At 39.6% G+C, this 25,051-nt stretch overlaps 1 protein-coding gene across 2 annotated transcripts; it reads right to left on the reverse strand.

Annotated features, from left to right (window-relative positions):
* Positions 1-273: 273 nt before the first annotated feature.
* Positions 274-19,715, reverse strand: rb1cc1 (RB1-inducible coiled-coil 1). Of its 2 annotated transcripts, XM_071523665.1 has the most exons (23): positions 19,370-19,715; positions 18,117-18,249; positions 17,892-18,018; positions 17,583-17,753; positions 17,133-17,335; positions 16,440-16,854; positions 16,160-16,330; positions 15,869-16,053; positions 15,473-15,659; positions 14,983-15,064; positions 14,784-14,848; positions 14,566-14,669; positions 14,010-14,136; positions 11,297-13,233; positions 9,228-9,414; positions 4,679-4,787; positions 4,077-4,386; positions 2,895-2,946; positions 2,721-2,768; positions 2,174-2,232; positions 1,829-1,956; positions 1,426-1,496; positions 274-1,206 (listed from the first exon to the last, which is right to left on the reverse strand). In XM_071523665.1, the coding sequence occupies exons 2-23, from the start codon at positions 18,185-18,187 to the stop codon at positions 1,129-1,131; spliced, it is 4,887 nt and encodes a 1,628-aa protein (XP_071379766.1). In that variant the 5' UTR covers positions 18,188-18,249; positions 19,370-19,715; the 3' UTR covers positions 274-1,128. The 2 variants fall into 2 exon arrangements, with proteins under 2 accessions (XP_071379766.1, XP_071379767.1); XM_071523666.1 differs by lacking the exon at positions 2,721-2,768.
* Positions 19,716-25,051: the final 5,336 nt, after the last annotated feature.

Raw genomic sequence — 25,051 nt, forward strand, 5'->3', positions numbered from 1 at the left:
TAGTCTTTGATCAAATTTAGCAGTTGGTCACTGTTGTATTAAATGAGTTTTTGTCCATGAAAGTGTGACGTTTTTTTTTTTCCCTAATGAGCATTCTAAGGTTGAGTGCAATGGTGTCATTTACATTTCTGAGTATTAACCACATAAATAGAATGGATTTTTTATAGGATTTAATGGATTCCATTCCATTTCTGTGGTATATCAACTATAATCCTTAGATGAGGCTGGAGCAACAAATCAATGAAATGGCCATCAAGATATAATACAGCAGAATATGTTTGGGATCAATCCTTTATTGTTTCAAAACTCTAATATCTTTTACAATACAGTCATTTATTGTTACATGTGTGATTTGATGGGTAATGTACAATGTCTTCCAATAATGAAACACAGTCACAAAGTATTCCTTTCTACATATCAATATTCTATGATAGTGAGAAGTTTGTGCTGTTATCTTTTTTTACTTAGTTTTGACAGCTCAATTACTTCCCTTTTCAAATCAACAAAAGCATTGTTTTTGAAAGTGCATTTCAAGGATTGCAATGACGACTGTTGCCATCAGTCAGCCATAATGTACATTTCAGTATTGACAGAGGGCCATACTGCTTTGTGAGTAACAAACAGCATTAACTACATTTCCAACTACAACATTTATCTGGATAAGTAAATCAAAGAAAATATATCAATATGCATGCCATGAACATTCCTCCATAAACATTTATAATAAATGTATATTTTCATTTGAATTATGTTGATAATGACACAGTATTTTCCACAAAAGGACAAATGCTGATAATGAGAACTAATATTTAACATCCAAATACTTTTTGTTCAATTTACACACAGGTCAAATGGCTTTATGCCACAGTGTATAGGGCAATGCCCTAATAAGGTAATAGCATTTGGTCCACAATAACAAATCTGGGTTTAAAAGAAAAAACAAAAAAAAGAAAAACAAAATGTGGTAGCAGGTGGGATCTTGAACTGAAAGCCAAAACAGCATGATGACGATCTTCATTCTTTCGATTTTTCGGGTCATTCAATTTTCAAGTTATGATTTATGGTGTGAAGATTCAGTTCAAAAATTTTAAGCAATATAAATATACATTTTAGCTCATTACTTGGCTATTATACTTTTCTGTTCCATGGAACAGCTTTCACTCTGTAGAACTTAGTTCCCAAAGGAACTTTGAACCTGTTCTGGGCCTGGAAAAGAGACAAGAAAAGAGCTTTATGAGACAAAAAGAAGGTTCCAATTATGTCAATACACAAACAATCCATGTCAGACTGTCACTGACATGGATTAAGTAAACCGGCAAAAAAATAGGTCTAGGACTACACTTAGCCCATGTCAGTATATTTGCTCTTAAATATCCAGTACATAACATAAGTTAGAAACTTATTAGAACATGAGGTTGTACAAACCTTTTTTGCCTGGCAATATTCCTTCTCCATCACCTTCCCAAGAACCCATGGCCGTCTTGAGGTCCCTGATGCTGAATAAAAAAAATGGAACTCATTAAACCAAAACTCAATGAACACTATGAAAAAGATTATATAAATGACTGTGTAGTCAACGTAAGGCTTACAAAGAAAATTGTAGCCATAATAAAACATAAATCACCCACAGGACAAAAAAATATTTTTGAAAATACATGTACACATACAGTACATCATTCATGTTAGATAAATGAACTCCATTTATACCCGACATGCGAAATCCATTTTAGCAACAAACAATGATACCTATTTATTAGTAATTCACTAAGCAACTGACAAGAATGCTTGTCATGATCACAAAAGGTTAGGGTCAGAAACTGAAACTGACCTGGTTTGAGGTCCAGTGCAGTGAGAGACTCTGAGTGGAGGAAGTAGAGGGTGGGACCGACCGTGAACAGCACATAGTTGTCATGCCTTTCATCAAGGATGATGAGGACCAAATCGCCTACCTGGAAACTGAAACATAAAAGATGGACAAGGAAACAGAAGAATGATGAAATTGGTTTCTGCAAACCGCTGACAAAAAGAGAAAACACATTAAGGCAATTATATAATAATGTGCATAATTGTACCGTATTTAATGATAGTCAGAGTACTAACTAAATACAAAAACAGCCAAAAAAAGAAAACAGCAAGACAATGTTAAGGTACTGTGATATTTTTATTTACTTACTCTCTGATGGCGATTTTCTCTGAATGGCGTGATGACACAGACGACATGCTTTGAGACATCTACAAAGAAAAGGATTAGGGAAATGTTACAGATGTTACAGAGAAGGGTTGACAATATTGGTTATGGATAACTTTCTGGAGGCTTCGTCTTAATATCTGTCCGAGTTGGCATCTGCTGGAAATACATTTCTATTAATTTGTACTAGTTTTCCCCTGTTGTTAGCATTAAACTTAAACCTATTTAATTTAATTTGCATCCTTCTGTGTGCATCATGCTATATGACCACTTTTGAAAAAACTTTTCAAATAAGAAGAAAAAATATATTTTCTATAAAACTTCTGTAGCATGTACTTTTGTGCTGCAGGTCTGCAGTTTCACTAAAATGCATAACTTAGCGCACTCTAATGATACTCTTCTTAAAAATCCATTTATCTACAGTGAGCTCTTTGGCCTCCTGGGTCAGGATTTTACTCTTTGATGCTACTGCCACCTAGTGGAGCTGGAGTTACATAGCCCCTTTAAAAAAGCAGTGATGATAACAACTGACCAGTCTTTGACTGAGGCGCTTGTTTTCTTCTTCCTTCATGTGTAAAGTCTGCATGAAAGTATAGATAGATTAGAAAGATTGACAGATATAACAAAGAAACAAAAAAGAGGTGTAGTGTACAGGGCTATCAGTTTTTTACTCGTGCAGTGAGACAGATGCAGTGTGTCTATTTACCCTCTCAAGTAAGAGTATCCGCTGTTTCTCCTCTGACATCAAGATGTTATCACTAGAACGAGATAATATATTAGATTACTAAGAAATGTCATCAAAATTGTATTAATTTAAAATTATGATAATTATCATGGTTTATTATGAAGGTGGACATTGATTCAAATATGACAACAAAACTATGAGGAAGCATAGTTGTTTTTGTAACTACTTGTGAAATGCTAGTTAGGCTGCAAATCTTAAATTCTTAAATGAATAATAACAAACAAAAAAACTTACACTGTCCAATCCTAGCCTGCCTTCCACTGTCAAATGTCCTCTCTTTGTCCATCCATGTTTGGCTATTTTACACTTGGTCTTTTGAAATCCTTCTTCAATTACATAAATTCATCTTTCTGTCTTGGCGGTACTGGCAACCAATTTCATATTCATATGAATAGAGATGGTTAAGGCCACATACTGCATATAAATGCAGCCCCCTTCAGGTCTGACATAACTTTGCTTTGGGCATGGCAACATATGTTGTAAAACATGACATACGTTGAAAATAAAAACAAAAATGGAGAACTGGAAATATGTTTTGACAAACTTCACAACACTCATGGTGTATCATTAAACTGTAAATATTGGTTAATCTAACAATTTCCTATGGCTAACCAAAGACCAATGGCCAGTTGTGAACCAGGACAACTCTCTTGAAATGGAAAAAATCAAACCAAAAAAACAGATAATCTCATATCTATGAGAAACTCAAAGATGACATGCCAATGACATGTTTGAATCAACATTGAACATTTGCACCTAGATGTGCTCCACCCTTGTATCAGCATTAACAGTTTTTAAGCAAATGCATCCTTAACCCCACAGTCACTTGTTCATGAAGCTGTACGTCAGTGTGACATTACAGATTAGGGAATGGGATATAGCCTTCTTTTGTGTATGGCTTTAGGTAAAAATTATTCTACATTGTACAGACTGAATGCTATTGTGTATTGTGGCATTCCCCTTTAAATTATAGAGACAGTTGAGGTAAGTAGCAAATTATTTAAAAATGAGTACCTAGCCAATTTGTTTTGATAATAGTCTAAAATATTTTAAGGGAGATTAAAATCACTACAATATCACTATAATTATCAAGAGCACACATTGTTTATTGGACAGTAATTTGTATTTTGGGTAGATGCTTACTGGACTGTCACCATGCTAGCCTCCACTGCTGAGTCGACATGTTCATCATCACGAATGGCTGCCACAGAGGCCAGTCTGTCCGTTTCAGATAGGGGCTCGGAGGAGGAGGAACAGGCCCCTGCGACAGGCACGGCCCTAGCTAACACTAGGGCACCGGCTCCGGCTTCTGAGGCCTCCTGAGCTGTGGAGGCAGGAGTGAAGAAGGCGGAGGAGACCAGGGCGGTGCTGCGCAGGCGGTTCAGCTCCTCCTCCAGGTGCTTCTTCTCCTGCATAACGCTAGCTCGGTCCTCTGAGAGAGTCTCTATCAGAGCTGGAACCAGACAACAAAAAAGAAACATTGACACTCACAAGACAAAATTCAAGTTAAAACCTAAAAAAATTACTATAAATACTATATCTTTTTAAATATGGCAGAAAGAAGTAGAGACATTCAAAACAAGATAAGTGGTAATTTATACAGTATAGCATTCATGACACTACATTTATAAATGTGAACATACAGTACATAGATTTTTATTAAAAAATACACAACAAGGGCTTCTTCCATTAGACATTAAAACATTATTACCCTCCATTCAAAGCACTCCGTGTACGGTACTCACCTTTGTCCTTCTCCTGTTGCTGGGTAACTTTCCGCAACTTCTCTGTGAGCTCATTGATGATCTGCTCCTTCTTCAGCTTCTCTCGGGTTAGAACAGTGTTGAAATTAGTCTAGGGGGACAAAAAAATAATTGTTCAGGTGTGACACAAGCTGAAAGACCATTCTTGGTCAAAACAGAGAATCAAGCAGATTGGAAAAAAAAGGAAAGGAAAAAGGATTCGGAAGGACGAGCTGCAACAGGTAAGTTCTAAAAATGCAAACTTTGAAGATTTGTCTTGATCAACTAGCACCCATGTGAATGAAAATTGTTTTCTTTGCCATTCTGTAACGGATTTTCCCCATTCTAACAGTAGTTAAAGCTGCATTATGCAAGATTTTTATGTAAAAAAAAAAAAAAACACCTACTCTATCAGCCTAAATTACAAAGTGGGCTGCAACAGAGAAGATGGCTCCATTGCCCCAAACTGAGATGCCATAAATTCGCCCTATTTCCCAAATGAAATTCTGGCGTTGGGAATGGTCACTGGCAGGACATCAAAACTTAAGAGCAAAACACAAAACTTGTGCCTAACCAGCAGTAAGTGAGCATTCTGTCATTTTGCATTCTGTCTCGCATCCTTTTGGTATCTTTCGATATAAAGTCAGTTCAAATATAGTTTTCTTGATTCCGATTCAGCTTCCTGACACACATCTCCGAGCACAAGGGACTTTTGTTCCCTAAGTGTCGACTGGAAGGCAGCCGCCTCCTCCAAGGCTGCCAACAGTGGGTTAACACTCTTCACTTAGCAAACCACAAGCCATGTGGCACTGTGCCGCTCATCTCCTCAGCCAATGATCGGGCCTTATTCACCCAACTTGGTAGAAGAGTTGCAAATGGTGTCCTAGCTAAAAGTACTGGACTGCACAGAAGGTTTAGTACATCCGTTTGCTACCTTGCAGACAACTACTATTGGATAAAAGCAGTGTATTGCAGCCTGGCAGGCCTATAGTTGTTTACAGTATTGTCATATTTGGATATTTAAAAGTGAGGGTAGAATATCTTGGTAGAATTTCTCTATATACTTAAGTATGTTTACATGCATAATCACTACAGTGAGGTATACAACATGGAAATTCTTTGGAAGAAATCTTATAAATGATCACTCTTTTTATTAGCTGGCCAGCAAACTAGTTAGCCATTAGCCACCAGCTAGCAGTTCATGAGGCCAGTTTTAGCTTGATTTATCATGTTGATATGATGTTCACCAACATAAAACAAATTACATGATTTGCAACTCTTTTGCTTGTGGTTGGCTAAGTGAAGAGTGGGCAGTGCCAATGATGCCAGCCTTGGAGGAGGCTGTCTTCCAGTTAGCACTCAGGGAACAAAAGTCCATTGTGTCTGGATGTGTGTGGTTTTTTTTAAATAACAAAAAATCAATAGGATATATTATACCTCATCAGTTTGGGTCTATGTGCGGCCCTGTGTGTACATACAATACTTAAATCCCCCATTTGCCTGGCTTTTAAATGATGTTGGAACATTTTTGGGTGCATACCGTTTGTTGTGGGTGTGGCCAGCGGTGAGCTTGGTTGTGACTATCAAATGCAGGGAAGCCACAGCAACACAACAATGGCGGATAGCAGTCAAATAACAAAGAACAGCGAGGCTAAAGGTGTTGCAGACAAAGCCCTTAAAAAACACAGCAGTTTTCTTTTTTATTGCCAATTCCCTTTGTTCATTGTCTGCTTCAACACCTGTTGTGGGCTTTATGCATGCCAGTTACCTCAGCCTGAGGGGGAGGAGGGTGTTAACAAAATACTTACCGTCTCAAGACAAAAAGTTTGATATTTTAGTTATTTTACAATATAACTACAATATATAATATAAAATATAATTCAATAATAACCACATTCTGTTTCAAGCAACTGCATTCAATTGTGCCTTACAAATTCAATTTTTGAATTCATTTATTCAACAAATTATTTTTTCTTAATTCAGTGGTTGAATATGAGCATAACAAATGGCGCTAATCTCTTTCTATAAACATGAGCGTGCTGTGCGCAGTTTACTGATGTCACGTTACATGATTTCTGGGTATTGGAAGTTCTCAAAATTCAAACAAACAGTTACCTCTCGCTGCCGTTTGGGGCTTCCAATATGGGAAAATTGCATAATGCAGCTTTAACTGGGAACTGGATCAGGAATCTCTTGCTGCCCTCTATTGAACATAGGCTTAAAATGGCTGTAATTAACTTAAACTCAATTCTAAAAAGCTTTGTCTCTCAAAATGGGAGGATTTCTATCTACCGCCCCAGTTTAAAGACAGGACTAAGATGTACTGTATATCTGTGTGAGTGTAATACGGTTACAACTGTAATCACTAGTAGGCCAAATCAAGTTTATCAACAGAAACAGAAACTGAAACTGACTGATTTTGCAGCAGCTTTGTTCAAAAATTGCAATGCAATTTGCAATGTTTGTTGGCATTGTGTGAATTATTGAAAATTGCAGGTCAGCAGCAAAAAATTTTGATTTAAAAAAAAATATTTTTTTTAATCTCAGTAAACAAGAAAAAGGAAAACATAAAAATAAGAAAATAAAAGTTGTGCCCTCTCTCTTTCACTCACACACACGTCTGCATCTCTCCACCTTCCACTCTTTCTGTCTAGCAGCACACACACATACAAACATAGCATTCTTCCAATTTGACCATTTTATACAGAAACACTGCGGAGTGGGCAAATTGCAAGCTCTCTCAATTATAGCGAGGATTGGATGAATTTGCATTAATTCTTGTAATCACGAAATCCTGGAGGGACTGCCTAATTCTTATTGTTATAAGTTTGGGTTGCAGCAATCATACAACCATAAACATATCACACTTTTGCCAAATGAGGCTCACCCCCCAAAATTATAGAAAATAGTTGATTCCCACTGAAAATTATGATGCTTTATATAGTTCACTTTTACTTGGCTGTTGGGAGATGATAGAATATTGCTTAGCAGGGGGAATATCTGTGTATCTGTGCAAGACTGACAGTACCAAATCTTAGTTTTCAGCATGCAAGGCTCTAACACACTAATGACTATTCCATTGCTTATAGGAAGTGGTCTAGTTCTTCCATTTACACTGTGTGACAACTAGATTATCAGTCAGACAGAGTTGTTTCAGAAAAGCCCATTTGATGTAAAAAAAAAATAAAAAAAAGGAGGTGAAGATTGACATTTCCAGCAGTATCGTCACAATCACTTTAAAAATCACATAAGTAAGGCTCCAGTTCTTAGCTACAATGTCTTCCTGACTGCTATTATTTTTATTTGATCCCTAAGAGTTTGAAGTTCTGTAGTTTTTCCATATCTGCCATGTTGGGCTGTGCAAACACAGGGAAGCATTTCCCCCTCTGACCTGTGATTTGTGAACAGAATTTGCACTTCAACAGAAGCTCCTACACCTTTTAAGAAACCAAAAATACATAGTGGCAACATGATGCTGATTTTACTAAACTGTTGAGAGAGATTAATAGAAGCCAATGGAGAGATAATATCAAAATGATGCAGTCACCCAGTTTAACATTTCCTTCGTTGTAAATTATAGGACTTGCAAATTATTGTGAGTGGGACCACTGCTATCTAGTTACATAATAACTAGTCTACGCCATTACTTATAACTGTGTTTGCAATGACCCTCATCTTGAGCAAAACCATCCTGCGTAAAATTATACTGTCTGCTTCATTTAACCCGAGTGGGAGAATATTTTCTCCAACTCCAATTCCTGATGTGCAGCACTCTTCAGTATATCACTCCCTCTTGCGTTCATATTTAATATTTTTCTTAGTCATACCAAAAATGCTGCACATTAACATTCAAAATTGTTTGTTTAATTTGATAAGTTTGATGTCTGTGATTATATGATGAAGAATAACTGATCACTGATTATTCATAAACCCTTGTGACATGAATATGGCTCTGTAAAATGAGTTTGTAGAGTGGTGTATGTAGTGGAGTGTTTTAAATAAGACCCCAGAGAAGAGAGAACATGTTTGCATTTGTGGATCAGCAGTATGTTTACCAACAATGTCTCTCCCTCAAGCACGGTCACATACACTAGTGTCATATTGCTGTTCTGAGTACTTTCCTATTTGTGCAAGGTCATCACAACATTCTGTGTGCTATAATTATGACAAACACACACGCACAGACACACAAACACACAGCCCTACTTTCTAGAATGACTATGGCTGTATCTGATGCACATTAGCCAATGAGAAAAAAAAGCTGCGTTGTTTCAGGTAGGCTACACAATAATTGTGTTTGGCATCGCTAGGAACACCACATTATTAATTGCGACAACCACCACCAACCAAAAAAAATAGAGAAAAAGACTAGATGCAAATCCACTTCAACAGAAATCCTACAGTTGTAGCCCTCATGAGGCATAGTTTTTTTTTTATTTATTTACCCTTTGTTTAACCAGGTAATCTCATTCAGATTAAAAGGAAATGTCTTTTACAAGAACGACCTGGCCAAGAGGTTTTCCAGGCCATTTAAAACCAAAGGAACACGAACCTGCTGCTCGGCTATGAGTGATGTCTTGAGGTTCTGCATCTCCTCATTTTTCCTTTTCTCCAGGAGCTCCATCTGGGTCTGCAGGGAGGCCCTCTCCTGCTGCAGCCGCTCCTGCAGGGCTGAGTCCAGAGAGAGAGGTGCTCCGGCTTCTGCATGCCCCTCAACATGCAGGGACAACCCTTCCTCCCTGAAAGGCATAAAGTAAGGTAAAATACTGACAAAGCCTGCATGTAAAGTCACGTCATGTCAGTCTATGCTGCACATCTGGAGAGTATGCTTGCATGTGTGTTGCAGCTTCTCGGCGAGGAAGTGATTTGTTTAGTTTTAACTAGTGGTAATAGTATTTGCCAGCGTTTTGTCTCTAGATTTGTGGTGGGATAGTTTGCTACTCTGCCCTGCCTGCTGTGCTGCCATCAGAGCAGCTTGCGCTCTGGATTAACATCACTACTGTCACTCACCCTTTCGGAGCCGATTCTGGATCTGGACTAAGCATCGATGCTGTCACTCACCTGATGCTGCTCTGCTTGGGATCGGATGAGTATCCACACTGTGTTCTGTCTGCCTATCTCCTGTGTCTGGATCATGGTTTTGAACTGCCTGGCTTCGGACTGCCTTGCTTTGGCTGGTGGATCTGCTTGCGCTAGATTCATTTACTCTGCCATCCGTGTTGTGTTGGTGACACGGAGCTAGCTTAGCTGCCTGCTAACAGTGCTATGTAGTTCGCCAACAGTCGTCACTCACCAAGAATTTCTGAAATAACTGTTCTGTCTGTTCCCTGTATTTGGATCTTGGTTTAGGACTAGCTGCATGTTAGCCCCAGCTGGCTACATCCCTTCCCTCTCCCTTCTCTTCTCTCTTCTTCTCAGCGCCGTTACAAACACAGCGGTTCAGGCGCTAACCTAAGCCATCTCAAACAGCTGGCTAGGGCTGACACCAGTTGTGGGCTCTCCATTCTCCCTTCCCCTGCCCAAATGGCCAGGTTTTGCCCTCCTCAACACCCGTTCCCTCAATAATAAATCACATGACATTAATGACATAATTCTTTTCATTTCCACTCTTATGCTGATGACACCCAGCTCTACCTCCAAACTAATCCCTCTGACTCCCTCCCCCCTCCCTCCCTTGCTTCCTGTCTCCATGAAATCAAAGAATGGATGAACTCCAATTTGCTCAAATTCAATAGCAATAAAACGGTTGCAGCACCCAATACTCTCCTTCAAAAAACATCAGCAAGATTCCAACAAAACTCTGGACAGGCTGCAATATGTTCAAAACTCTGTTGCCAGGATGCTCACTCACACTAAACCCTGGCATCACATCACTCCCACCCTGCAACAACTTCACTGGCTCCCTGTAAAATACATAATCATCTTCAAGATCCTCCTCCTCACCTATAAAACACTACATGGCTTGGCTCCACCCTATCTAGCCAGCCTGCTCCACCCTTACACTGGATCTCTGATCTCCTCATCATTCCCCATACCAGGCGACGCACACTTGGAGACCGAGCCGTCTCTGCTGCTGCAGCCAAACTTTGGAACGCTCTTCCCCCTGCCATCCACCGCTCTGCCACCATAGACACTTTAAAATCTAGACTCAAGACCCATCTCTTCAGTCTCGCTTTCCATCAGCGTGCGTCTAGTCCTGAGTAGCACTGGCCCTCCACCCCCTGCCTCTGCCCTTTTATCCTCTTTGTCATTTTTGCAATTTTAATGCAGCTTACTTGATTTCTGAACTTGATTTTTCTGATTTTTGAACTCTTGAACTATGTAAAGTGTCCTTGAGTCTGAGAAAGGCGATAAATCAAATGTATTATTATTATTAGATAGATAATCAGGACATGCAAGCATACTCAAACAGATAAAAAGTGGTAATAATGATAGTTAATTCTCAATCAACAGTACAAGTGGATTAGCATAAACCAGATCTTCTTTCAGGGTGTAATTTAAATTCTGTAACTAAGCAATCAGACAATCAACTGAAGAGGTAGAACACTAAAAAACAACAGTAATGCAATACCAATAGCTTTAGTATGTGATGTGCCTCTGGTATTTGAATCAAACAGTTACCTTTTTGAGGATTGTCTCCCGTGAAGCTCATTTTCAAGTTCTCTAATTTTGTCTAAAAGTCTCTTCTCCATCTCCTCCTTTTGCTGCTCTAACTCTTTAAAGGCATCTGGTAATGCAACCTTCAAGGCCTCTTCTTTCTCTAAACTTTGCTGGACTGCTTGTCTGTCCTGCTCTAATCTGTTAGAGAGCAGGTCATATTCTGTCTGCAAATTGCAGATAACAGTCCTCAACTCTTGCTCCCGCTCCTGGAAACTCCTCAACTGCTCTTCTTTTTCTTCATGTAGAGCAGCCGCTTGCTGGTCTAAGTCCCACTGGAGTTTCTGCTGCTGCTCAGCATGTTTCCTCTCAACATCATGGGCTTGCTGCTGCAGACAAGAGAGCTCACTGCGCAACAAGATAGTCTCCTCCTCATGTCTGTCCACCAGCTCTGAGATGCAGTGGTCCTTTTCAATCCGCATTAGAGTCCTCAGCTCTGCTAGGTCCACTTCATACTCCTCATTCTTCACCTGAAGCTGTCTTCTGAGATCTACCAGCTCTTGGCGAAGGACTTTTGTCTCAGCCTCTACCTGGACCTTCACAGCCTCAGCCTGCTGCACCTTGGCCTCCTCAAATAACAGCCTCACCTCTTCAGTCTCTGACTCTTTGAGGGCAAGCTCCACCTCTAACTTGCAGCGTAGGTCTGCCAGCTCAGCAGTACGAGCTTCCAAGTCCTTGATTTGGCTGTCCTTCTCTCTCAAGGCCGTAGAGTAGTGATCAGCTGCCTCACTTAACTTGGCCCTATTCTCTGTAGCCAGGTGCTCCAGAGTCTCCTGGTTTTCCCTGGTGAGGGTCTCCAGCTGGGCCTTGTGTTGCTGCCTCATTCTGTCCTCTAGCTCCTTTAAGTGGGACTGCTCAACCCCTTCCAACTCCTGCCGGATCTTTTGCTGGCCACGTTCAATCTCAAAGTGCAAATTCTCAAGCTGGCTGGTCAGGGAGTCTCTGGAGGTTGAGAGAGTCTTGATTTCTTCAGCTTGATCATTGATCTTCTGCTCCAGGTCTTTAATCCTCTCTGTCTGGCTGGTCTCTGCCTCAACCCATCGCTCCCTCTCACTCTCGAGCTGAGTGAGTTCTTTCTCTTTACGCTCCAGAAGCCCTTCCAGGTCCAGCATAGCATGTTGCACATCTTTGACAATATTCTGGTTGAACTTGTTTTCCTCTGTCAGGGTTTCGACCTGCTCCTCGAGGCCTTGCCGAAGGGAAAGGAGCTCACTTTGGTGCTGCTCCCTCATCTCTAGTTCATGGGTCTGGTGGATGTTGTCCACAATGCTGCGTACCTCTATGGTCATGGTCTTGAGGGCAAAGCCAAAGTCACGCTGTTCCTTCAGTACCAGACCTCTAAAGTGGTAGAGGTCATCCTTGACACTTCTTAAGTTGGACTGGGACTCCTCTGCGGCAGATCGGTACTTCTCGATAATCTGCTTCAGAACAGCCAGCTTTGAGTTCTCCCTCTCTAGTGTTGTGGTATCCTGCATACGCTTGTTGTCAATAGCATTGATGACAGAGGAATACAGCGACTCCACCATCATTTCAGGACTAGTAGGGTCACTGATGGGGTTGGGGGAGATCAAGTTCTCGTCAATCACAAACTCATTAACGGCAGACATGAAGTCAGATTCAGGGCTCTCTGCCAAAGAATCAAGGTCAAGGGAGCCCTGCTGAAGGACTGGGTCCATGTTTGGGTGGCCGATGGTTTCAAAGTCAAAGGTTTGTGCGTCAATGCTGTCTGGGGACAAATCCTCTAACGGGGCGGGGACGGGAACATGTAGGGGCTGGCAGGTGGGGCCATGAAGGCTGAGAGAGGAGGGGGTTTTGGAGGAGACAGGGGTTGTGGTCCCAGGTATGCCTTCAGACTGTGGGGTAAACGCAGCTGATCTCTGAGCACTCTGGCTATAGGATGCCTGGAAGGACAGCAGATGAAAATGGGAGTGAGAGGACATATAAGTAGGTCACTCAAAGATCAAAGAGAACCTACAGATTTGAATTTGAGCTTTGAATTTGAATTTAAAGGGTCTCTGTGTAATTTCTGCCTCAATGCTGACCTCTATCATTCAACGATTGAATAACAACAACAAATGAAAATAAGAGACATGGCTTGGCCCCTCCTCAAGCCATGCCAGCTGCTAACGCCCCATAACCCTCTCTCTCCCCTCTATCTCCCTCTCTGCAAGCAAGACCAGCATATTCAAATAGAAAGGTAGCGGATACCCGTAACCCAACACATGTAGCACTGTAAATAAGCTAACAATGTCAAGTTTAAACAAGATAAGGTAGGAGGGCCTTCAAACAACAACAAAAACACAGCTTTGGCCCACTCCTGTGTTTCAGAATGCAGAAATTTCTGAAGCAGGTGTGCCATGAGTTCTTTACTTTGTTTCACTCACTATCATTCAGCAACCCCTGCTGATATTAGGTAGTCAAATTATGCTACAGGAAAACAGAAATATTACACATTGAACCTTTAAGTAAGAAAAACAAAACCAGACTTTGTGTAAGATACATCCATGGATCTGTAAAAAGGGCTGCTACAAATAGGGAACAAGTAGTTAGAAGTAATCCTAGCTCTCCTACATTTCCCCCACTACTATTACTATCCTACCATGCCTAGTTTTATTGTAAACTGTAAACACTGTGTGTGATACAAATAAATGTATTGTGTTATTGAAGTTGTCATTACCCTTTGTTCACTTAGTAGGTCAGTAATGGTTTGAGACATCTCATCCACACTCTGTGCAGCTTGGACTAGCTGGTGAAGCATCTCTACATGCTGATTTAAGGGCTCGAAGTCACACAGTGTGGGAACCCTGAGAAACAAATAAATACAAAGAAAAGTCAAAATCCAGAGTGTCAAAGATAATTGTAATTGAGGACAGAATGCTCATAACTGATAAATTATAGCCTTCTTTCTATACTACAAACAGTTTAGGGCTGGGCACTTTTGGTAATTTGACATCAAGATCAATTTGGGTGTCATATTTCGTTTAACAATACTATTTTGACACATTTCTATAAACTGTGACTTGATTATGCAATAGAAAACAGTGTTGTGTTATTTTACATCAATTTTCTTCTAAATGCAATCCCACCAAGTTCATTTGATTTAGAAATGCCAATAAAATAGCACAAAAATTGGTATAACACAAGTATAATTTCTCAATGCCCATACGCATATTATTATGAAACTGACATGGTGATATCTGAAACCATTTGAGTGACTGAAGACAGTGACTTACATGAGGAAAGGCTGCACCTCTGCAGGACAACAAGACTTCAGGTACTGCAGGTCGTCAAGTGAGATGTCTGGAAGCTCATAGTCAAACCTTCTGGGCTTTCGTGTCTATGAACGATAGTGGACAAAGACAGAGAGAGAGAAAAAGAGACCTGTTAAATAAAACACAGAGGAAATATGAAAATTCTGACTAGTTCAAAATGGTGTTCCATTCAAACTTACACAAAATGATGTGGGAGGCCATGAATCAAGTCCTCTAAACAAGCGATTTCTGAGGAAAGACTTCCCTGAAAAGAAGAAAAGGGAATACATTATAAAGCTCAGCACTTGGTTGGAATTGGTGTGCGATTTCAAAAGGTACGTTGTGTTCTACAGTGACAACTCAAACATCATCAACTAGGAGCTCTAAAAAGAGACTTACTAAAGAGTTTCCCAAACGTTTCCCTTTTGAACTTTTCAGCCTCATAGAGTCGTTTCCCATCCTTCACAAGCGCACAGGCCCACTGAAAGAGTGAAAATAAAGTTAAGATTTTACAGCAACATAATAAATTTCTCTTTCAGTTTCCACTTTCAGCACTGGGTGCCAGTGTGGCTCTCTGAAGGGGCCCTGAATGTTACTGAGCAGGTATATGGCCATTTTCTATTATGAGTTTAAATGTCAATGTAGGCAAATTTTTATTTTCTGTCATCCCTGGGAACCTCTTGCTCGTCCCCATAATAAAAATACATTAAAAAAAAGTTTGCCACTTAGGACCAAACAGTTTAAGGAAAACAAAAAGGGAAAAGGAAGGAGAAGCTTTCTATTGCAGCTTTCTTGCTGTTGCTGAACAAAGTCAGTTTTTCCTAAAAGTATGAGCCAAATCAATGTATGATTACTTTCCGAATGACCACAAACAGCATCTGGCACTGACCTCTCTGTAGTGGCGTATAAACATCTTTCTCCTGACGACTTCCACCACTGCCAGGCAGTACATCTGGGGCACGGTGCTGAGGGCCTCCACCACCCTCACTCTCTCCATTAGCTCTGTCAGTAGCCTGAGTAGAGCCTGAAGCTTCTCCCCATCCTGGTCTGCGTGAAGCATTACGTAGCAGCACCATCTAATGCAAAATCATCACATGTGGTAACCTTGAGAACAAGTTTCTCTTAACTGTATTTGCATAATTTGTTTTTACAAGCTAGACTGGATTCAGTACAATAGGCTGAAATACCTATGATATTCAAGGGATCATTGGCAGTGTAAGTGGTGAGTTATTGAACACAAAGAACAAGGAATAAATGATAGAGAATAAAATGGTTTATGCTTTACTTGAGTCGGACTTGAAGGTTGTTTGCAAGTTCTTGTTTGGCAGTGGTGCACTTCTTTTTGATGTCCAGCAGCTTCCTGTGGTTGTTCAGCATGATCATGAGCTGGTTAGTGTGACTCAGACACAAGTCAGGCAGAACAGATGTATCCTTCAGGTTTTCAGCCCGCTTCTGATTGGCCAAAAATCCCTGGTAAATCATAAGAGATACATGTAAGCATTATTTATCCACCACCCACAAAAATTGGTAAATAGTAAAAGCATTTTTAAAAGTGGAGATTTCTTGTTTTGCTTACCTGAGCAAGTTCTTTCTGTTCATTCACCAACTTCTTACAACTTGCAATCATTTGGTCTAGAGCATACAACCTGTCCTCAAGCCCCTTGATGGCTTTCATGTTTTGATTATCTAGTTTGGCAATTGTGTCTCGACAATCTGCCAGGAAGGGTTGAATGATCCTTGGGTCAAGCTGAAAGACAAAACATTTTAGTAAGGATTCTCAATATTTTTTCCCAAAGTTTATAACTACATATTCAGAATTCTATTTTGATAGGCCTATTCACAAAAGAGTGACTCACCCTGTTGATGGAGTCAAAGCATTTCCTCACAACTGATTCCACATCATTGGGCCTGTCTTGTACATTGATCCAGTCTAGTAGTGTGACATTGAAGGAGGGAGGGTTGGCCAGCTCTGGAGTGTCGTCCTCCTGTAGGGCAGCCCTCAGCCCACCACTGTCAGTCATTTCATTTGTTTCCTGTTCTTCAATCGGTTCAGATGTGGCTGCACCCGGAGCAGAGAAAGATGCAGGTAACTTAGTGGTCCTCTGTGCATCAGCAGTGCAGAGCACAGAGTCAGTGGATTTCTCCCCCTCCGTCTCATCTGAATCCTTTCCTGGGGTTGAGCTGGACTTCTCAATGCTCTCTCTGTAACTATGTCTTGTTAAACATTCCAGCAGAGGTATCTTGGCCATGACAGAGACTGCTGTCCCTAGCCTGCAATCATAAAACAGAATACATTAAGACATAAAGTTCAGCTTCATTTCTTTGAATTCATTTAATCATGAGAATTTCTCAGAAATATAACTTAATGTTATTAGAAAAATAACCTAAATTTGCTAGGATATTGATGAAAACATTTGAACCAGTAATAAAGTCACCAAATACAGCAATTAACCGCTAACAAGCATACAGTATTTGGTATTTGAAGTTCAAGACAATCTGGCCTGATTAGCACTGTGCAATATATCATGTTCCTTGGGGGCAACACTTACTTTGAGAGTTTCAATTTAATTTCCTCCAAGTCGTGTTGATAATTTGCGTATGCAGTGTCAAATTTCCAGAGCAACTTCTGATAAGACAGGGTGCAGTCATCCAGATTAGCCATAATAGCAGCCCAGCCTTGGTGTTGGAGGTGTTCATCATGAACCAAACGTTCACAGAAAGAGCAAAGTTTCTTGGCAACTTCAAACATTTCCTAGAGGGGCAAAAAATAGTCAAGCCAAGTTAGAACCATCCCATAGTTAATGTGTTTGTTTAGAATGCTTTTATACTGTAATTAAATAGATCTGTGTAATTTAAAAACTGGTGTGAGCTCTCTATCACTGATCTATCTATATCAATTTCAACAAAGGTAATGCAAAATGTTAGCAACTCATTCCAAAGCAATGACTTAAGCTTATGTCTCCTAAGGAAAGACAGATTTTCAAAAAGTAGATAATTACCACAGCAAGTTGTGTTCGCGAGGCAACGGTGTGAAAGACAGCTGGCATCATAAGAGACTCTTCCACCTTAACCTGAATCTCACTCTCAATTGAGAAGGTGGTTTTGGGGATTGTTGGATCCCGGTCACACAAGATCATCTCTTTGTTGAATAGGAATATGGGGTTGGTGTCCTAGACATCAACAACAATAACAAGACCTCAGTAATCATAACATTACAAATGCTACCTCTGTGAAAAAAAAAAATCCCATTTCAAAACCATAGTGGAATTGTTAAATAATAAGAAGCGGCGAAAGGGTACAAAACTTACAGTGCCAGCACTGTAGCTGCAGACTCGCCTCTCTGCAGCCATACACTCCCCTCCATTGACAACAAGGACTTGATGTTGAGTTGCAATCTTATATTTGACCTGGATGGCATGTTTAAGCTCCAGCACACTGAGGAAAAATAAGAATAAGATTTATTTAGGAGAAATGGCCAAGATACACTGACCACTATTCTTGACTACTATACAAATACAATGCCAGTCTCTTACGTTTGGACAGCAAGCTCAGTGTCAAATGTCAGTGTGCTGCCATTGTTGACCTGGAACACATACAACTTCATGTTGAACCTCCCAGAGATCTTCACACTCGCCTATCTTGCTCATTTAGTCATTCAAGGCCACCCTGAAAAAAAAACAAAAAAAACACACACAATTAAAAAAGGGCATTAGAAGCATGATAATCCCAGTGTATACACTGACACGCAGGTCTGCCTTATTATCATTAAAAGAGTAATGATAAGAGGTGATGTTGCCAGTTGGCATTATGGCATGAAGGCTGTAGGGTTATTTTATTACTAAAGTCAGGTGTGACTGTTGGCTCCATCATAGATGATAAGCATGATAGAGAAAGCCTGCTACTGCCGCCAGCTGCTTACCTAGATGACTTATATTACTGGCTTTCACACAAAATGCCAGTGATAACAGTTAGGTGGAAGGGTATTGTACGCTGTCCTTACAACGTCCTTTCTACTGGATAATTAGCTAAGTAGCTGAGTCACCATGTTGATGGTTACTAGCTGCTATCAAGTTTTTGACCTAAATAGAATCACCTATGAAGCTGACCTAACGTGAGAAAAAAAGTGTTGTTTAGCAAGCTAGCGAAGATAGCAGCATGCACAACAACCATCTGATCTGCCAATTTTCCTTAACTGCCTGGAAAACCAAACATTTGTTGATGTTTATGTGGAGAGTGGCGAGCCAGGAAGCTAGGATCAAATTTAGACAGCTATCTGAATATATTGCCACCAGTGTTCGCGTTATCTGGCCGCTAACAGTTGCTAATGAGACAATATAAAGTAGATAACTAGCGGAGTTGCTATCACAAATTTAAGTCATATTAGCGCTAATTGCCTTTAGACTTCAGCTAGAATGCTGGCCTAGGCAACATTCAGCGTTAACTTACCCGAGTTCTTCAAACCTTTATGTTTAGCTTACTTGGCTTAAGGCTGGCTGGTTAACTTGGCTAATAACTTCGGCCTCCGGCGAGTCAGGGTGCCAAGGCAGGAGCCACCAGCAGCTGTTAGCAAGCTAGTCAATGACACCCGCCGACTGCGCTCCCTGGTTGTTAGCTAGCTAACATTAGCTGTCAAGCTAACGCTATGTACTGGCAACGTCGATGATTTTGACAGATGTAATTTGACTAGCTAAACTAGCCAACATCACCTGCTAATGTCATACTCATGTGGATATATGAATATCTTCCCCTGTTAAATGTTTAAAATAAATGGTTTCTTTGGTCTTACCTGTCTTTACTCGCATCTCCCAGTTGTTGGTCTCCACCTTACCTTGGCGAGTTTGCTAGCTGACAAGCTAGCAACTAGCTAGCTAACCTGCTTCAGCTTGGCATACATGGAGCTAGCTTGGCAAGCTAGCTAGCTAACGTTAGCTAGATTAAAACTAGCCTAAAATATAGCTAACAGCCGTGGCCAGCTGTGTTTCTTTACAATCGAATCATATTGCTCCAAAATGAATATCTAATCTATTATGCCAACAAGCTAAACTCTTTTTACTCGAGATTGTGTAATACACGAGCTTCAGCACCAGTTGTTTATCTGAGTAGCAAGCTAACAACGCTAACACCCTTTTCAGTAGCTGTGTCTGTTTTGTTGTTGTCGTCCGGTGATGCGCGATTCGTAAACGATCCGTTCAGTAGAGCTCCAACTGAAAGCCAGCACACCTACAGTTTATAAATGAGCTTGCTTAAGTTACTACTTTTATGCTCTCTGAAAATGTCATACTTAATACTCAGTTCAGATTTGTATGCTTAGTTTAAACTTAATTTTATTTAAAATAACCCAAACAATCAGAACAGTCAATATTTAGCTACACTATAAATTACTAATTTGGCTCATGGTAACACCACTTTCAGCATAAAGCAAAAGATTTTTAATATTCCTCAGTCACCAGAATTCTGTAAAATGTAAACATCTGTAAAGTTGTGAGAATGCTCTTTAGCTACAAGAAACTCTTTATAAGCATCACAAATATGCTCTATCTTTAATATTTTTTATTTTATATTTTCATTTATGACTTCATTACCTTTGTATTCATATCCTTTAAAGATTTTTACTCTCTGGTCATTCACCTTAACTAGGATCTTAAAAAAGATCTCTTTTGGTTGAAACGGCAATCGATCAATAAATATTTAATGGAATCGGAATGAGTGTGTGGCTATCTTCCCCTTTTGGCTTCAGTACATTTTTATAGCCAGCACCTCCCTCATTGGTGTGCGTTTTTGTCTTTTTGCCAGATCATTCACCTTAACCTCCATTCTTTGCTGCGTCAATGACACATATTGCCCTTGGGTATCAATAAATTAAATTTCACCTTATCATATTCTGCCCCTGCTCAGCTTGTGGCTCAGTCAAATGAACAAATTAATGGAGAGATTTACTTTCTATTGATTAGGTTCAGAAGAACAGACTCTCACAACAGAGTCAAATCTTCCATCAGAATATGCCTTCGTCACTGTACTTTTTCTAGGTGTATTCTGGGAAAAAAAAAAAAAAAAAAAAACCTGTCCAGTGTTTTGCTGCAACATGAGAAGGGGTGTGGTTAATGTAGGCTGCAGTGTGTAGCTGATTCCTATTTTGCTGCAGAGTAGAGATAATTTGGTGGTTCTTCTCACCTAGCTCTATATTAAATATTTTTTCATTAAAACTTGCATCATCCCACTCTTTCTGGGAATGCTGATGTGCTGGTAATAGGCTACCCTTGATATGTTTTCATTTCAATGGGTCAAGAATGGTGCACCATGTTCTTTGGACATAAAGGCTGGAGAAAATGACTGTGCTAAACATATGGCATTTCCAAAATAAAAAAAACACCAACAAAAGGTTACCTTCGCAAAGGTTCTGGTTATGTGCTAATTTGAGATGCACCCTGTAATGGAATAAATTCCCCACAAAATATCTGAGGCTTGGCAATTTCTAACCCAGAGCAGATTCTCATCTGTTTCAGTACAGTGGGCAACTTGACACATCAGAGGGGCAGGGACATATACATGCAAAGCAGGTCTGGAACATCTAACTACATAGACAATCACAACAGTTACATTCTTAAACCATCCTAATATGTTTGGGGTAATTTTGACCCCAAACACAATAGCCTTATAAAACCAGAGAAAATATAAAAGGTTTACACATATTTCCTTTCTCTTTGTTTTGATTGATACTGAAGGAACTGTCCCATGCATTTTTTTAATCTTAAAAAACGTTCCCATGCTTTACGGCCCTAACATAAGACAAAGTTTTATCAAGTTTTTATAGAATCTTATCTCACCTGAAGATTTTCTGCCAATGAGGTCCTGTCACAGCTCTTTGAAAGACTATTTTGGTGACTAATTTATTTTTTATTAGTGTTTTTTTTTTCATTATTGACTAACTGCTATGTGTTACTTGCTGATGTTCTGAAGTGTAAACTTGGGTAACACTTTCAATTACAATATTTTTTTGTTGGTTTAAACTGCTGGGGTCAATTTGACCCCAAACATAAAAGATGTCTGTTAATTTTAACATAATGGGAGGGTTAACTGTTAATTTGTACTGACCACAGTTACTGGATACGAATTGCCCTCACTCATCCCATTTTGCATCCCCAGTTCAATCCAGCTGAATGCTTTCTAGGAGGACTAACTAATGACTGCTGATGGGAGCCATGGCAGGTTTATACTTGATATCGTCTGCTGCCTGAAAAACAAAGTATTAATCAGGCGTTATTGGGTGTAATGTTACAAGATGGAAGATCATAGGTGTCTGATTATTTTGCAAATTAAAAGAGAAGATTAGGGGCAGGATGTCCTACCCTGGAAAAAGTTTGGGTTTTTAAATCCATTACACATTTTGCAGGGATTCTACACCATTTCCCTTGAGGAGGGCAATGTTTTCGATTCTGTTTAATGCATGAGAGATCAAACTTCTGTCAGTGAACTCTCACTTGGAACTCTGCGACCCAAACAAGCAATCTATAGTCCAAGTGCAGTTTGAGGCTCCATTAGGCTGTCTTCTCTTAAACAAACTAACAAATGCTTGTGGACAACACTGTGAATAAAGTTTTATGAGGCCAAAGACATCAGATAGGTCACTATAGGTCACATGCTAAGTTATTTCAGACAAGGAAATGAAATGGTAACAAATGTACTGTATGTTGCTTTGTTTTCATGCTCTAATTACCGCATATAACATCATATATGACCTCAGTCAGAATCGTAACAAAAAGGTCTCAGGTTTAGGTTTAGGTTAGTATTAGTATTAGTATTAGTATTCATATTATTTCACCCTGCAAAACATCTACAAATGGCCCTGTAAGACCATGTTGTAAATTTTCATATAGACAATCTACTGCCCCAGACATTCACTCTGTCATTTGAAACATGATTCTTCAGGCTGCAGTAATCCTAGAGGTCACTTTAGATAATTTGCTCAGTCCAACAACAACAGCTCTGATCATCCTCTAAGTGTTTTTGTGACATCTACGATCACCACTCATTCCTGCCAGAGCGAAAAGAGTTACATTTCAAATCATGCCCTATTCCAAGACAATCTTGTCCGCAGTGTGCAGTAATCTGCAGAGGTTTTTTTTTGTGGGAAAATGGAAGGTTAAAAACAGCAAGTGGTGTGTCAAAGAAAAGCATGGTTAGATACAGACTGTTCCCATTTCCAATAAACCCCCTTTCATGTTTGTGTAATGATGTGAAAGGTCAGCGTAACCCTTAGAAAATGGCCACGCTCCATCTTCTAATATAGGGCAGTAGGGTTACATGGTGAATAGGAAGGCAGTCCTTCAACCAGAGGATCGGGGTTGAAACTCCTGTATTGGCAAGTATAGACTGCGGAGGTGTCCTTTGGCAAGACACTGAATCCCCATCAGTTCCTTAAAACTCACTTTTTTGTACTGGCTTTTAATACCTGATTCATTGCTTTTATGTTCTTTTGTTTTTACATTTGTGTGTCGCATGTTGTTTTAATTCCATTCTTACTTTGTGTTGTTTTTCTGGTTGTTAATCTGATGTCTTTATAAAGCACTGTGTAACTCTGTTTTTAATAAGTGCTGCATAAATAAAGTTATAATTATTATTATTATCAGTTCCTGGGTCCCGTATTTTTATCTGTTGTTGTCATCGTATTTGAGTTAACACATCTATATTGGGTCACACTATGTATTAACACTCAAGACACTATGTGACTTGAATGCTCTAAAAAATAAACATGGCAATAGATTTTAGAATGCTACAACTTGTTCAGAAGCCCACTGTAATCAAACGCAGGGAAACTGAGTTGGTGAACAACTATAGCTTCAACATCTTGATAGCAAATGCCTCGAGACAAATACAGATGCAATCTATAACAAGATACGGCAGTGCTTGTTTTTCCTATACAGAAAATTAACTCCTTTAAAGTGTACGCTGAAATGACGACTTTGTTTTATTGGAGTTTAATTGAATGTATTTGAATTGGTTTGGCAACTTGAACTTGAGCGATAAAAACAGACTTGGATTGTTTAATTTGCACATGAAATTATGTTTCTATATGTTTCTTCTGCATGTATAGCACTTTGGATTTTGCCCTTATGAGCAAGTTATTTTTGCACTTTATTAAGCTGTTGACTGCCTCTCTTCTCTTACTAACTGATGTTTGTGTGGTTTATGATGTGGTGATTTGTTCTGTGTTTTGTGTTATGTGTTTTTATTGTAAACCCTGTCTGTAAGCCAAAGTTCCCTTAGTGCAGTACCTGACCTCATCAACAAAAGTTGTCATATATTTAACAATGTTTTATCTACATTTCCTTGTCAGCCAGCATGGCATCACTGATTGCAGAACTCCTGAACTTCTGTACTTTCATTTAATTGCTGTTCTAATTGAACAATGTCATTAACTAATGAGGCAATCAAGCTGAAATTGGAAGTGGGGGTGTGAAAAGCTCCATTTTGTTCACCTTATGTGATACTAGGGGCGATAGCTGTTCCTTTTGTTCCATTGCTCTGGTGCTTGTGTGCAAGATGACCAACTATAAGAATCTAGTAACAACGTAACTTCATTTCATTCAACATGTGCAGTACATTGCCAGTAGATACTTCTATGAAGTCCTCTGTGGTTGATGAATAAATATTCAATGATTTGAGACTAGTTTATACTACATCAGTGCAATGAAACTACTTTTAGAGCCTGTTTTTTCACTCCATCTTGTCTTCAATAAAGCACTGTGATCTCTCCTCAGGGTCAATGGATGCTGCCTGAATTAATGAGAGTGCAAGTTAAGCTCCATTTGAATTGGCTTCATAGGAGGGCATATTAAAGATTTACATGGAAGTTTTAGCCACAAGAAGTCGTTAAGAAGGGTGGAAGTCAGCTTGAAGATTTGAGTTTGGTCTTCATCTCTGCAAGTTAAAATGGTGATCAATAATTCAGACAGGTTTCATAAATATTGCCCCTCCAGAGTTGTCCTAGGTGCAAATGAACAGCCACTGTTGATCTAGTATTCATGGCAGCTCCCAGTGTCCTAGGGCGGCTCTCAGAGGCTTTCCCAGCTCATTTGGAACAAGAAGCTAGACCGATCAATTGGGAGAAAAGACTCTTAATCTGCTAAGGCCACACTGTAGCTGTGTCAGACAGACTCAAACTTTACTTAAACATAACTACTCAAAGTGGAACGAACTCTTCTATCTTTATTAAACAGAAAATCTCTCTCTCTCTCTCTCTCTCTCTCTCTCTCTCTCTCCGTGTCTCATGCAAAAAAAGTGGATATCACAAGTGGGCATGCACAAAATATCTGACCCATAATATATAAGGGGCTATCCGATATTCAGCAAAATCTCTGTCAATGAATATAAATCCTGAATATCCTGAAATAATAATGATAATCCTGAAATACAAAACAAGATTATTACATGTGATGTTCTAAGATTGATATGATTTAGAGTATATGAT

This window comes from Centroberyx affinis, unplaced genomic scaffold (assembly GCF_046629955.1).
Source record: "Centroberyx affinis isolate AG114_WGS23_722 - 3 ecotype Tasmania unplaced genomic scaffold, CSIRO-AGI_Caff_v1 ptg001103l_1, whole genome shotgun sequence".
Lineage (NCBI taxonomy): Eukaryota > Metazoa > Chordata > Actinopteri > Beryciformes > Berycidae > Centroberyx > Centroberyx affinis.